The sequence below is a fragment of the Embiotoca jacksoni genome, unplaced genomic scaffold (assembly GCF_022577435.1).
Source record: "Embiotoca jacksoni isolate LCO1_2020_lvr unplaced genomic scaffold, fEmbJac1.0.p SCAF_76, whole genome shotgun sequence".
NCBI classification, from domain to species: Eukaryota; Metazoa; Chordata; class Actinopteri; family Embiotocidae; genus Embiotoca; species Embiotoca jacksoni.
This window is the reverse complement of record NW_027185432.1, coordinates 675,001-687,335: the sequence shown is the minus strand read 5'-3', so window position 1 is coordinate 687,335 and position 12,335 is coordinate 675,001. Positions and strand designations below refer to the sequence as shown.

The following is a 12,335-nucleotide window of genomic DNA, read 5'->3' as shown; positions in this document are numbered from 1 at the left end:
GTGCTCGTGAACCTGATGAAGCTACCTGTGACAGCTCACCTGAATAATGTGACTGGAGGGAGAGCCAAGCAGCGATATACCCAGAGACAGGAAAATGCTGAGTCGTAAGAAGTTTTGACATTGCTTGTATTTCGTGGCTCCTCCTTGTTATTGGCCGTCAATCATCATTCAGTTCCTTCAACAACTCAGAAATGTCATCGCTGACAAACGATATGTCTGAATAATTTTTCCCTCTGACATCTCAAAAATGTTTCCATCATGTTCTATGTATTCTTTGGTTTCCCTGTGTCTCCTTCTCACCACAATAAGAGCAGCCGTCTCCAGATTTGCGCACTTTCATTACATTACATTACATTTCATTTAGCTGACGCTTTTATCCAAAGCGACTTACAATAAGTGCATTTCAACCATGAGGGTACAAAACCCAGAACAAGAATCAAGAAAATACAATTTCTTCAAGAAAGCCAAACTACAAAGTTCTATCAGTAAGTGTCATTTTAAGTGCTACTAAAGTTCTACTGTTCAAGGTAAAGTCTGAAGAGGTGTGTTTTTAGTTTGCGGCGGAAGATGTTCAGAGTTTCTGCTGTCCTGATGTCGGTGGGGAGCTCATTCTACCATTTAGGAGCCAGGACAGCAAACAGTCGTGATTTTGTAGAGTGTTTAGCTCAGTGAGGAGCAACAAGCCGATTGGTAGAAGCAGAGTGGAGGGAGCGGGCTGGGATGTAAGGTTGGACCATGTCCTGGATGTAGACTGGACCCGATCTGGTCGCAGCACGGTACGCAAGTACCAATGTTTTGAAACAGATGCGGGCAGCTATTGGTAACCAGTGAAGGGAGTGGAGGAGGAAGAGGAGCCGAGTAGTGTGAGTGAATTTAGGAGGTTAAAGACCAGTCGAGCTGCTGCATTCTGGATGAGCTGCAGAGGTCAGATGGCACTAGCAGGTAGACCTGCCAGGAGGGAGTTACAGTAGTCCAGACGTGAGATGACCAGAACCTGGAACAGAACCTGCGCCGCCTTCTGAGTGAGAAGAGGACGTATTCTCCTGATGTTGTGCAGCATGTATCTACAGGAACGTGTGTTGCAGTGACATTGGCAGTAATGCATTCATTAATTAATACTGATTATTGAATATTGATTAATACGTTCCTTTCAGTCGTACTAAAATACACACGCAATCACTTCTCCTATTTCTACTTTCAGGGTTAGTAAATATCGTTGCAGGTGCTAAATTGTTCTATTTGCATGTTTCCCTCCCAGTATTTAGCACCTTCAGGTAGAAACCCCCAGGCAAACACGCAAAATGGACAACATGTGTTAAATTGCACGTTTGAAAGAAGCAATCCTCACTGCACGTCATTGGTAAATCTGCTAGGACATTTTTTTTGCGGGTGGTTTGGAGTTTGCATGAGATTTTACACACACAAACGTTTAGTAAATCAGACCCTCAGTGTGTTGATGCTTACCTTTTGGAACAAAGAACCTTATAAGATGGTGCTGAAGGAAACACAACTGAATGTTGAAAAACCAGATCAAACCGGTTCGACTCCATAAAACAGATGTTTCTCGGCAAAACACCCGCTGAGAAACCAACCCTGGTCATTGGAGACTCTATTTTGCGGAACGTGAAGTTAGCGAAACCAGCGGCCATAGTCAGATGTCTTCCCGGGGCCAGAGTCAGATGTCTTCCCGGGGCCAGAGCGGGCGACATTGAATCAAACCTGAAACTGCTGGCTAAGGCTAATCGTAAATACAGTCAGATTGTTATTAACGTCGGCAGTAACGACACCCGGTTACGCCAATTGGAGGTCACTAAAGTTAATGTTGAATCGGTGTGCAACTTTGCAAAAACAATGTCAGACTCCGTAGTTTTCTCTGGAACCCTTCCTAACCGGACCAGTGATGATATGTTTAGCCGTACGTCTTCACTTCACCGCTGGTTGTCGAGGTGGTGTCCCGCTAACAATGTGGGCTTCATTGATAATTGGAATACTTTCTGGGGAAAACCTGGTCTGATCCGGAGAGACGGCATCCATCCTACTTTGGATGGTGCAGCTCTTCTTTCTAGAAATATGGCCATGTCTCTTAACAGCCCTAAAACCTGACATCCAGGGTTGAGGCCAGGACGCAGAGCTGCAGTCTTACACGCTCCTCTGCAGCTTTTTTAGAGCTGTCACTCACCCAAAACATTCAACATCTTATAGAGGTTGTGTCTGTACCCAGACCACCGATATTTAAAAAAAACTCAAGAAAAGATGTATCAATAAAAATGTAATAAAAATGGATCCTACCATATTAATGGATCAAAAAAAATCTGACAATTAAAAGCGGACACATTCCTGTAGATACATGCAGCACAACATCAGGAGAATACGTCCCCTTCTCACTCAGATTTCTCTGGTCTAAATCTCTGTTATTAAATGACTTGATAACTGATCATCAGATTGATTTACTTTGTCTCAGAGAGGCTGCAACAGAAAGAATATGTTAGTATTAATGAAGCAACTCCTCCCAGTCATATTAATTAGGTTAGGTTAGGTAGTTACTTTATTAATCCCCGAGGGGAAATTTTTTTGCTACAGCAGCATACAGATGCAATAAGATAATAATAGAATAATAGAAAAGCAATAAAATAGCAGTAAAATATCAGTAAAAAATATTAAATATAAAATGCACAATATATACAGTACATACAGTACAGTATATATCTATATATATGATATACAAACAACCAAGAAACACAGTCAACAGTGTTATTGTTATGTGATGGATTTTGCCAGAGGTGAGTTATTGTACAGTCTTATTGCGGTCGGCAGGAATGATCTCCTGTATCTGTCCTTGTGACAGCGGAGCTGGAGGAATCTTTTGGAGAAAGTGCTCCGCTGTCCCTGCAGCAGGTGGTGGAGAGGGTGGTCAGGATTATCCAATATGGATAATAGTTATCATATTCCTAGAGACTCAGGCCGAGAAGGAGGAGTGGCAGCAATCTTCCACTCAAGTTTATCAATTAATCCAAAGCCGAAACTTAGTTATAATTCATTTGAGAGTCCGACTCTTAGTCTCTCACACCCAAACTGGAAAACACAGAAACCGATTCTATTTGTTGTTGTTTATCGCCCACCTGGTCCTTATTCAGAGTTTCTAACTGAATTCTCTGACTTTTTATCAGATTTAGTGCTGAGTTCAGATAAAGTGATGATAGTGGGAGACTTTAACATTCATGTTGACGTGGACAACGACAGCCTCAGTTCTACTTTTAGCTCATTATTAGATTCTACAGGCTTTTCTCAGAATGTAAATAAACCCACTCACCGTGGTAACCACACCCTCCATCTGGTTCTGTCATATGGAAACTGAAAATTTAATTGTATTTCCTCAAAACCCTGTTTTGTCGGACCACTTCATATTAACATTTGAAGTTACAATAATGGTCTACACAGCATGTGGGAATAAATCCCACTATAGTAGATGTCTGTCAGATGATGCCGTGGCCAAGTTTAAGGTAGCAGTTACATGTTTATCCTCTTCGATGCTGTGTGTTAAAGCAGTGGAAGGCATCTACGTTGATCTTAGTCCCACACAAGTGGATCATCTGGTAGAAAACACTGCAGTATCTCTGCGCACAACTCTAGATAATGTTGCCCCTCTGAAGAAGAGAGTAATGAACCAGAGGAAGTTGTCTCCATGGTACAACTCAGAATTACGCTCTGCTAGGCAGCGACTAGAAAGATGGAAAGGAAATGGCGTTCCACTAATTCAGAAGAATTTCACCTGGCCTGGAAGGATAGTCTAATATTATATAAGAAAGCTCTTTGTAAGGCCAGAACTTTATACTATTCATCATTAATAGAAGACAACAAGAACAACTCCAGGTTTCTTTTCAGCACTGTAGCCAGGCTGACAAAGAGTGACAGCTCTGTTGAGCCCTCTATTCCTTCAGCTCTCAGCAGTAATGACTTCATTAACTTCTTTACCAATAAAATTCTTACTATTAGGGAGAGAATCGTGCAGACCCTTCCTGCCACCATCACTGATGTGACGTTAACCACAGCAGCCCTGGAAGCAACTGTAGGACCAGATGTAAACTTGGAACATTTCTCTCCTGTTGAGCTCTCTATGAGTTAACTAGAATTATTTCTTCATCTGGATCCTCTAGCTGTCTGTTAGATCCCATCCCAACTAAACTTTTTAAGGAAGTCTTTCCTTCAATTAATACTTCCATATTAGATCAGATCAACCTATCTATTGTAACCGGCTATGTACCGCAGGCTTTTAAAGTGGCTGTAATTAAACCTTTACTTTAAAAGCCGACTCTTGATCCAGCTGTTTTAGGAAACTACAGACCAATTTCCAACCTGACGTTTATTTCTAAAATCCTTGAAAAAGTTGTTGCAAATCAACTTTTTGAACATTTACAAAGGAATGATCTGTTTGAAGATTTTCAGTCATCATAGCACAGAAACAGCACTGGTGAAAGTTACTAACGACCTTTTGTTAGCCTCAGATAATGGACTCGTCTCTGTACTTGTTCTTCTGGACCTCAGTGCTGCTTTTGATACGATTGATCATATGATCTTATTACAGAGATTAGAAGACGTTACGAGGATCAAAGGAACTACATTAGATTGGTTCAAATCCTACTTAGCAGATAGATTCCAGTTTGTCCATGTCAACAATGAGTCTTCCAGACAAACAAGAGTTAGTTATGGAGTTCCACAAGGGTCAGTGTTAGGCCCAATACTTTTTACTTTGTACATGCTTCCATTAGGAGATGTCATCAGGAAGCACTGCGTAAACTTCCATTGTTATGCAGATGACACTCAGCTATATCTTTCTATAAAACCAGATGAAACTAATCAGTTAGTAAAACTTGACGCCTGTCTAAAAGACATAAAGGCCTGGATGACCAAAAACTTCCTGCTTCTAAATTCAAACAAAACGGAAGTTATTGTACTTGGTCCTAAACACCTCAGAAACTCTTTCTGTAATCACTTAGTTACTCTAGATGACGTTGTCTTGGCCTCCAGCAAAACTGTGAGGAACCTTGGAGTCATCTTTGATGAGGATTTTTCCTTTAGCCACCATATAAAGCAAATCTCCAGAACTGCCTTCTTTCATCTACGTAATATTAATAAAACCAGGAAAATCCTTCCTCAGCGTGACACAGAAAAACTCATTCATGCATTTGTTACTTCTAGGCTGGATTATTGTAATTCCTTGTTGTTAGGATGTCCAAATTACTCATTAAAAACCCTGCAGCTGATCCAAAATGCTGCAGCAAGAGTACTGACGGGATTTAGTAAGAGAGATCATATTTTTCCAGTTTTAGCTTCTCTTCACTGGCTTCCTGTGAAATCAAGAATATAATTTGAAATTCTCTTGATGACTTACAAAGCCCTACATGACCAGGCTCCATCATATCTTAGAGATCTTATAGAACCATATAATCCTATCAGAGCACTTCGCTCTCAGTACGCTGGTCTGCTTGTGGTTCCTAGAGTTTACAGAAGTAGAATGGGAGGCGGAGCTTCAGTTTTCAGGCTCCTCCCCTGTGGAACCAGCTCCCAGTTTGTGTTCGAGGAGCAGAAACCCTCTCTAGTTTTAAGATTAGACTCAAAACTTTCCTTTTTGATAAAGCCTATAGTTAGGGCTGGCTCAGGTAGACCTGAACCAACCCTTAGTTATGCTGTTATAGGCCGAGGCTGCTGGGGGACCTCGTTACATGCTGAGCTTCTTTTCTTTCCTCCTACTCTTCAACTGACTCATACCTCATCATCTTTTTCTCTCCCATAGTTTCTTATTATTATCTGTTGTCTCCATTCAGTTCCCTCGCTCGCGTAGTTTCTCTTCTTTCTTTTCCAGATGTCCCGTCATGGAGCTGCATGTCTCTGCTCTGCGCTTGTCGTCTCCACCAACAGTTCTTCTCTTCTATCTCTATTCTGTCCTTTTCTCTCTCTGCTTTCCTCTCACCCCAACCGGTCGAGGCAGATGGCCGCCCACCTCTGAACCTGGTTCTGTCGGAGGTTTCTTCCTGTTAAGAGGGAGTTTTTCCTTCCCTCTGTTGGAGGTTTTTCTCCCTTAAAGAGGAGTTTTTTCCCCTCCTGGCTTATGTGGGAATTGTTGGGTTTCTCTATAATATTGTAAAGTCTTGCTGTAAGGACTTTAATGTGTTAAGTGCCATGAAATAACCTGTGTTGTGATTTGGCGCTATATAAATAAAATTGAATTGAATGTACAGTAGAGTTGAACTGGTTCAACTGCACTAATTTACTGAATATAACCCAGCAGGAAACACCTAGAGGTTAGACCCAGCAATTGGTCGACAGAAACAACACCCAGAGGTTAGACCCAGCAACAGCTCTGTGTTTCAGTTTTTGTTTCAAATAGAGAAACAAACTGCCTGAGTGCACAGAGCAAAAAGGAAAATGATAGCAAATCAAAAACAAGTCGTTTCATCCACTTTATTTATGCTTAAATTCAAATGTTCATGGATGCTGGAAAAGCGGGAAATCTGAACGTTTTTATTGATTTTGGCTTTTGACAGGAGAACAGATTACACCTCATATTACACCTCATATTCAACCCCCTTGCAACCCATTAGGTGTATATGTATCTTTCAGGACCTTGGCGTCGCTCAGAGGCCATCCTTATATTTACATTACTTTGACCCTAGATGTATCTTTCAGGACCTTGGCGTGGCTCACACACTGTCCTTATATTTACATCACTGAGCGTACATGTATCTTTCGAGACCTTGGCGTGGCTCAGACACTGTCCTTATTATTTACATCACTTTGAGAGTACATGTATTTTTCAGGACCTTGGCGTGGCTCAGTTGCCGGTCCTTATATTTACATCACTTTGAGCGTGCATGTATCTTTCAGGACCTTGGCGTGCCTGGTGGCCGGTCATAATATTTACATCACTTTGAGAGTACATGCATCTTTCAGGACCTTGGCGTGGCTCAGAGGCCGGTCCTTACTGTGTTTACGCTACTTCAGAGCAACGAAACGGCGGCCGGCTTCACCGCGGTTACGCACTCAACGGCTGACGTCGCCGCGGTCTGTCCCGGTACCGGGAAGGAATGTTATTTGTAGCGGGCAATGGTGGTTCTAGGTGCGGGGGGATGAACCTCTGGACTCACTGAGTGAATGTGAACCGGACTCAAGAGACAGTCCGGTGCCGTGCCTGCTCGGTATTATGACAGCATGTTAACATTGAGCGGTGCGGCGGGAGTTCCGCCGCCAGCTCGTTAAAACGGAGTCAGAGTGAAGCTCGGGGACTGTTCGGTAACATCAACTGTAACTTACTGGAGCTAATGCCGGTCTGTTAGCATGTGCCGGTGGCTAACAACAACTGAACGACTTTTAAGAAGCAGGGAAACACGTGAAGGTCGAGAAAAGAAACTCACCCAAAACGGATCGGAACTGTCCGGACTGCAGAACTCGTCAAATCCCATTCAGAAGTTCGCGTCCTCCGTGTTTGGAGTGTTTCAGGGATCAGTTGCTGTTTTGTAACCTGGCTGTAAGGCAAAACGGAAGGTTGTCCACCTCCCTTCTTCTTCTTCCTGTCCTTGTACGGCAGTTGGTATCCTTTTGGTAGCATTACTGCCCCCTTTTGGTTATAATTGGACACTGCAGTCGGATTCTGTTCATACGGTGTCCCTCCCATCTTCTTTGTCCCTACTCTCAACCAGATGTTGAACCCTGAATAAATCTCATCCTAACCTCTGTAAACCTGAAACCACTGCCTTCTTTCTTCTGTAAACCTCCTGCATGAAAACAGGACGTCCTCCACTGTCTCTTTATTTAAATGTGTCCCCTACAATAATAAGGACACCATTCTTTAACTATTAGTCTACTTAGAATGACTTTCTCTTTCCTTTTGGTTCCTCTATTTCTTTCCATTCCTCCTTTATTTTGTAGTTTTATATGAATGTCTACATTATGTCACATAATAACCCCTCTGATTTGAAAATTTTTGGTATTAATATCTTTTTTCTCCTGACCACCTCCTAACCAGTATTCATTTCCCAAGATTCCTGAGTGTGCTTGTACCCACTTGAATGCATACAGCAGTTCATATACTCCTGTTTTAATGTCTGACAGTGCTGAAGCTTAATCACTAGATAAGTATTTAACTTGTAGTCACATCTTTATACTCAGACATTGTCTTACTGACCCCAATCTGCGGGCTGGGAAACTCCACTCCACATATGTACCGTAGCCTATATGACTGCCCTTTTAACTAATATACCTGGACCAAAATCACTGCTTTATTTCCGTGCTTAAAATACAATGGTTTCATATCCACACTAGTATTTTGGTCTCACAGCCCACAACACAGATGGACAAAATTTATTTTCACAAACTTTTATGTGCTGGATAGCAGCATATGTTGCTCCAAAACCTGAATATATCATTCAGCATTAATGGTTCCTTCCCAGATGTTCAAGCTACCCATGCCATGTGCACCAACGCATCACTGTACCGTCACAGATGCTGGCTTTTGAACTGAGCGCTTATAACAAGCTGGATGGTCCCTCTCCTCTTTAACCTGGAGGATGCAGCATCCATGATTTCCAAAAAGAATCTCAGATTGTGATTCATCAGAGCACGGGACAGTTTTCCACTTCATCTCAGTCCATTTTAAATAATCTTGGGTCCAGAGAAGGCGGCAGTGTTTCTGGATCATGTTTCTATCTGGTTTCTTCTTCGAAAAGTTTTAACCTGCATTTGTGTGCAGTGATGAACTGTGTTCACAGATGATGGTTTTCACAAGTGTTCCTGAGTCTATGCAGTGATTTCCACTACAGAATTGTTTTTAATGCAGTGCTGCTTGAGGGCCCAAAGATCACCACCATCCAATATTGGTTTTCAGCCTTGCCTCTTGTGTTTAGAGATTTCTCCAGATTCCCTGAATCTTTTAATGATATTATGAACCGTAGATGATGAAATCCTCTAATGCTTTGTAGTTTTACATTAATGAACATTATTCTTAGATTGTTGCACTATTTTCCCACACAGTCTTTCACAGAGTAGTGAACCTCTCCCCATCTTCACTGTTGAGAGACTCTGCCTCTCTCAAATGATCTTTTTATACCCAATCATGTTACTGGTCGGTTGCCATAGTAACCTACTTAGCTGTGAGACATTCCATCAGTGTTTTTTTTAATTTGTTTTTTTAAACGTCACACAACTTTTCCAGTCTTTTGTTGACCCTGTCCCAACTTTTTGGAGACGTGTTGCTGCCATCAAATTCAAAATTACCATAGATTTTTCATAAAATCTTAAAATAATTTTTCAGTTTCAACATTTCATGTTGTGTTTGGGCTTTTTTTTTTTTTTAATTTTTTTAAATTTTTAATTTTTTTATTAAATATGTGATTTTTCCTTCCCTCTTCTTTTTCTTTCCCAGGCACCAAGGGGGTTTGGTCCTTTTGATATTTCAGTGAGGCTACTGATGGTGTCATGTTTCTTCACTGTTGATTTATGTTCACAGCTGGGAGACTAAATCAAGTCCTCCTCAGCCAAAAGGCTAAAGTCAGTGAAGTTTACTTGAAAATTAGTTAAAATTTTGCCAAGTCAAAGTCTTTTGCATCGACCTTTTCATGACCTGTGTCTTACTTATGTCCAAGTCCTGTGAATGGAGTGTCTGTGCTGCTAAAAAAACAGCCTGTTTTCTGACCTCTGCCTAAAGAAGAATCCATCCTGCATTCAGGGTTTTCTCGTGTTAATTTCTACCCCAAACATTCAGACCACATCATTTTAAAATCAAGAATCAACAAGTGAAAATATCCCCTCTTTTATTTGACATAATCCAGCATGACTTCAATCATATATTTCCTTAAAAGTGTGATTTGTCAGGTAACAACAGTACACAAATGTATTAAGATATTCTCTTAAATAGTTATATTCTGTCATTGAGCAGATGTATTGTGTTCTCAAGGAAAAAGTCTTAAATAAAAATGAAATGAAGACAATGAAGATGAAATATATTAGTTTGGCCACATGGTGGCAACATATGGTTGGGTTTAGTTGGCATCGTCATCATCATCAAAGACGTCAGCTACAGTCCTGCCCGTGAAGAGATGGATAGGTTACAGACTGCAGTTCAGAAAAGCTTGAACAGGTTTCAGGTCAGTGCGAAGAGGACTTACTTGTAGATGGATCCAGTCACCTCATCAAGAAATCCTCCTGAAAAAAAAAAGACAAAATAAGAATGAGCTGGAGTAAGATAAAACAGCAAAGTCAGGGAAATCCTCACCTTGCAGTGTTGCAACATTAAACTGCAGTTTAAGTGAACTGATCAACTCTTACTTCCTCTTAATATCAGACAAAAAAATATCAACATCAGATTGTGGCGATATAACCAGACTTGGTGTGTGACTGTACTCTGGTGTAGGATGGAAATAGGTGAACACACATTAGTTCTTCTGCCTGACCGTCTAAATTGAAGGCCATTGTGTCCTTTGAGAACTATGAAACGAGTCCCACGCTGAAAGATTCTCGTTATATAGCAGGAATGACCCAACCCGGTATCACGGCAAAGCGTGAAATTGAGACGCTCATCCACTACAGCAAAAAATGTGAGATAGCTACGCTTGGCAATGTCTAGGTGTGACAGTTACACGTTTTGCTGAGGTGGACGAAAATTTAACTTGGGGCTGAACGGGTATGTCCATTTCATGCTTTGCTGTGATCCTGTTATGTGATCGGTTAAAATGAACATCTTCTGATGTAATACCGTAAACATGTCTGTCTCACTGTGGCTGCTCTCCACTCAGTTACTCAGTTACTCACCAGGCTTGCAAAGAGTTTCACAAAGTGGACACACGTGGCAGAAATTGCACATCTGAGCACAGAAAGAAACAGAGTGATGAAAGAAATTTAGTTATACGTTTTCCTGGCACAAGGTGATAGATAGATAGATAGATAGATAGATAGACAGACACAGACAGACAGACAGACAGACAGACAGACAGATAGATAGATAGATAGATAGATAGATAGATAGATAGATAGATAGATAGATAGATAGATAGATAGATAGATAGATAGATAGATAGATAGATAGATAGATAGATAAAAAAAAATGGATTAACTTTATTTTCTCACCTTGCAGTCATCACAATGTTCGGACTTGTCTCCTTCTTCACAAGGACATTTATCACAGCTGTCACAGTGCTGGAAGAAGGCACAGTGAATAAACACACAGTGATTAAACACATCCCAGGTGTCTCATCTTCATCATGTTTGGTTCCATCATTGGGATGTTCATGTTATTTTGGATTTCTCTGACATCTCTTTGTGAATGACTCTAGTTTTTGATGCTATGATACATTTCGAAATTTATTCTCAGACTTACCTCGCAGAATTCACAATATGCGCACACAGAGCCTTTGTGATAATCATCGTCGTCATCGTCGTCATCATCGTCGTCATCATCGTCATCATCATCATCATCATCATCGTCATCATCATCATCTGCACAAAATATTGTTTAAATAGACAAATGACTTTCAAAGTAAAACACTCACAACGCTATAATTATTGTTACACCCTTGATAAGGTGGATGTAAAGGTTTTTTCTGATACAGTTTACAGTAATTTTTAGAGAAATGTAATTTTGATTTAAAAATTTTGAGACAAAGGAAGCCCAAACGGGTTTCTTACCTGCAGCAGACTTTTTAGGGTGTGTATTTTTTTTTAAAAGAATAATAACAGAATCATATTTTTCTGAATCATAGCATTGAATCAGGGGGAAAAAAAAAATCATAACTTTCATTATTTATGAAGCATAAAAGGTGCAAAGGATAAACTAAAAATGTGTAGTTATGTATATATCAAAAAATAGAAACCCCTGAACAGAGATTTAACTCTTACTGTGTAACTTTTCTGTGTCGCTGAGACTGTCAGACGTGTTTATACGACTTTTAAGGCTGTTTATTTGATGTTTCTTATATTTTTGCTTCTTCATGGACAGAACTTTAAACAAAGTGTACAAAATGTTAAATTTAAAAACCTTAGATAGGATTACTGATCAAGAAAAGAGGAAACTTGGTCCAATGTAGGTTAAACTCTTTATTGTTTTTAAATTCAGATTGTGCTCCAATGTTGCATAATGCAAAGTAATGTTGAACCTCATGTTGACTAAAGAAGTATTCAGATCCTTTTCTTCAGTAATAGTTAATTTTAACGATCTATTACACTAAAAGTCCTGGTCAAAATGTTTTTTGAGTAAAACTACATAAGTATTAACAGTTTTTAGCGGTTATTAAACAACATGAGTATTAGCAGTTTATATCGGTTATTTAACTATATCAGTTATTAAACAA

At 40.3% G+C, this 12,335-nt stretch overlaps 2 protein-coding genes across 2 annotated transcripts in view; both read right to left on the bottom strand.

Annotated features, from left to right (window-relative positions):
• Positions 1 to 8,114, bottom strand: part of abcc1 (ATP binding cassette subfamily C member 1 (ABCC1 blood group)) — a 30,195-nt gene extending 22,081 nt beyond the window's left edge. Inside the window, exon 1 of the mRNA XM_069177631.1 lies at positions 7,410 to 8,114. Within this exon, the coding sequence (XP_069033732.1) occupies positions 7,410 to 7,457 (48 nt within the window). The 5' untranslated portion in view covers positions 7,458 to 8,114. The remainder of the gene's footprint in view (positions 1 to 7,409) is intronic.
• Positions 8,115 to 9,786: 1,672 nt separating this feature from the next.
• The window catches only part of LOC138215489 (sarcoplasmic reticulum histidine-rich calcium-binding protein), a 6,092-nt gene continuing 3,543 nt past the window's right edge, over positions 9,787 to 12,335 (bottom strand). Inside the window, exons 2-6 of the mRNA XM_069177675.1 lie at positions 11,366 to 11,484; positions 11,116 to 11,184; positions 10,801 to 10,852; positions 10,158 to 10,194; positions 9,787 to 10,074 (exon numbers count right to left, since the gene is read on the bottom strand). Of these exons, the coding sequence (XP_069033776.1) occupies positions 10,032 to 10,074; positions 10,158 to 10,194; positions 10,801 to 10,852; positions 11,116 to 11,184; positions 11,366 to 11,484 (320 nt within the window). The 3' untranslated portion in view covers positions 9,787 to 10,031. The remainder of the gene's footprint in view (positions 10,075 to 10,157; positions 10,195 to 10,800; positions 10,853 to 11,115; positions 11,185 to 11,365; positions 11,485 to 12,335) is intronic.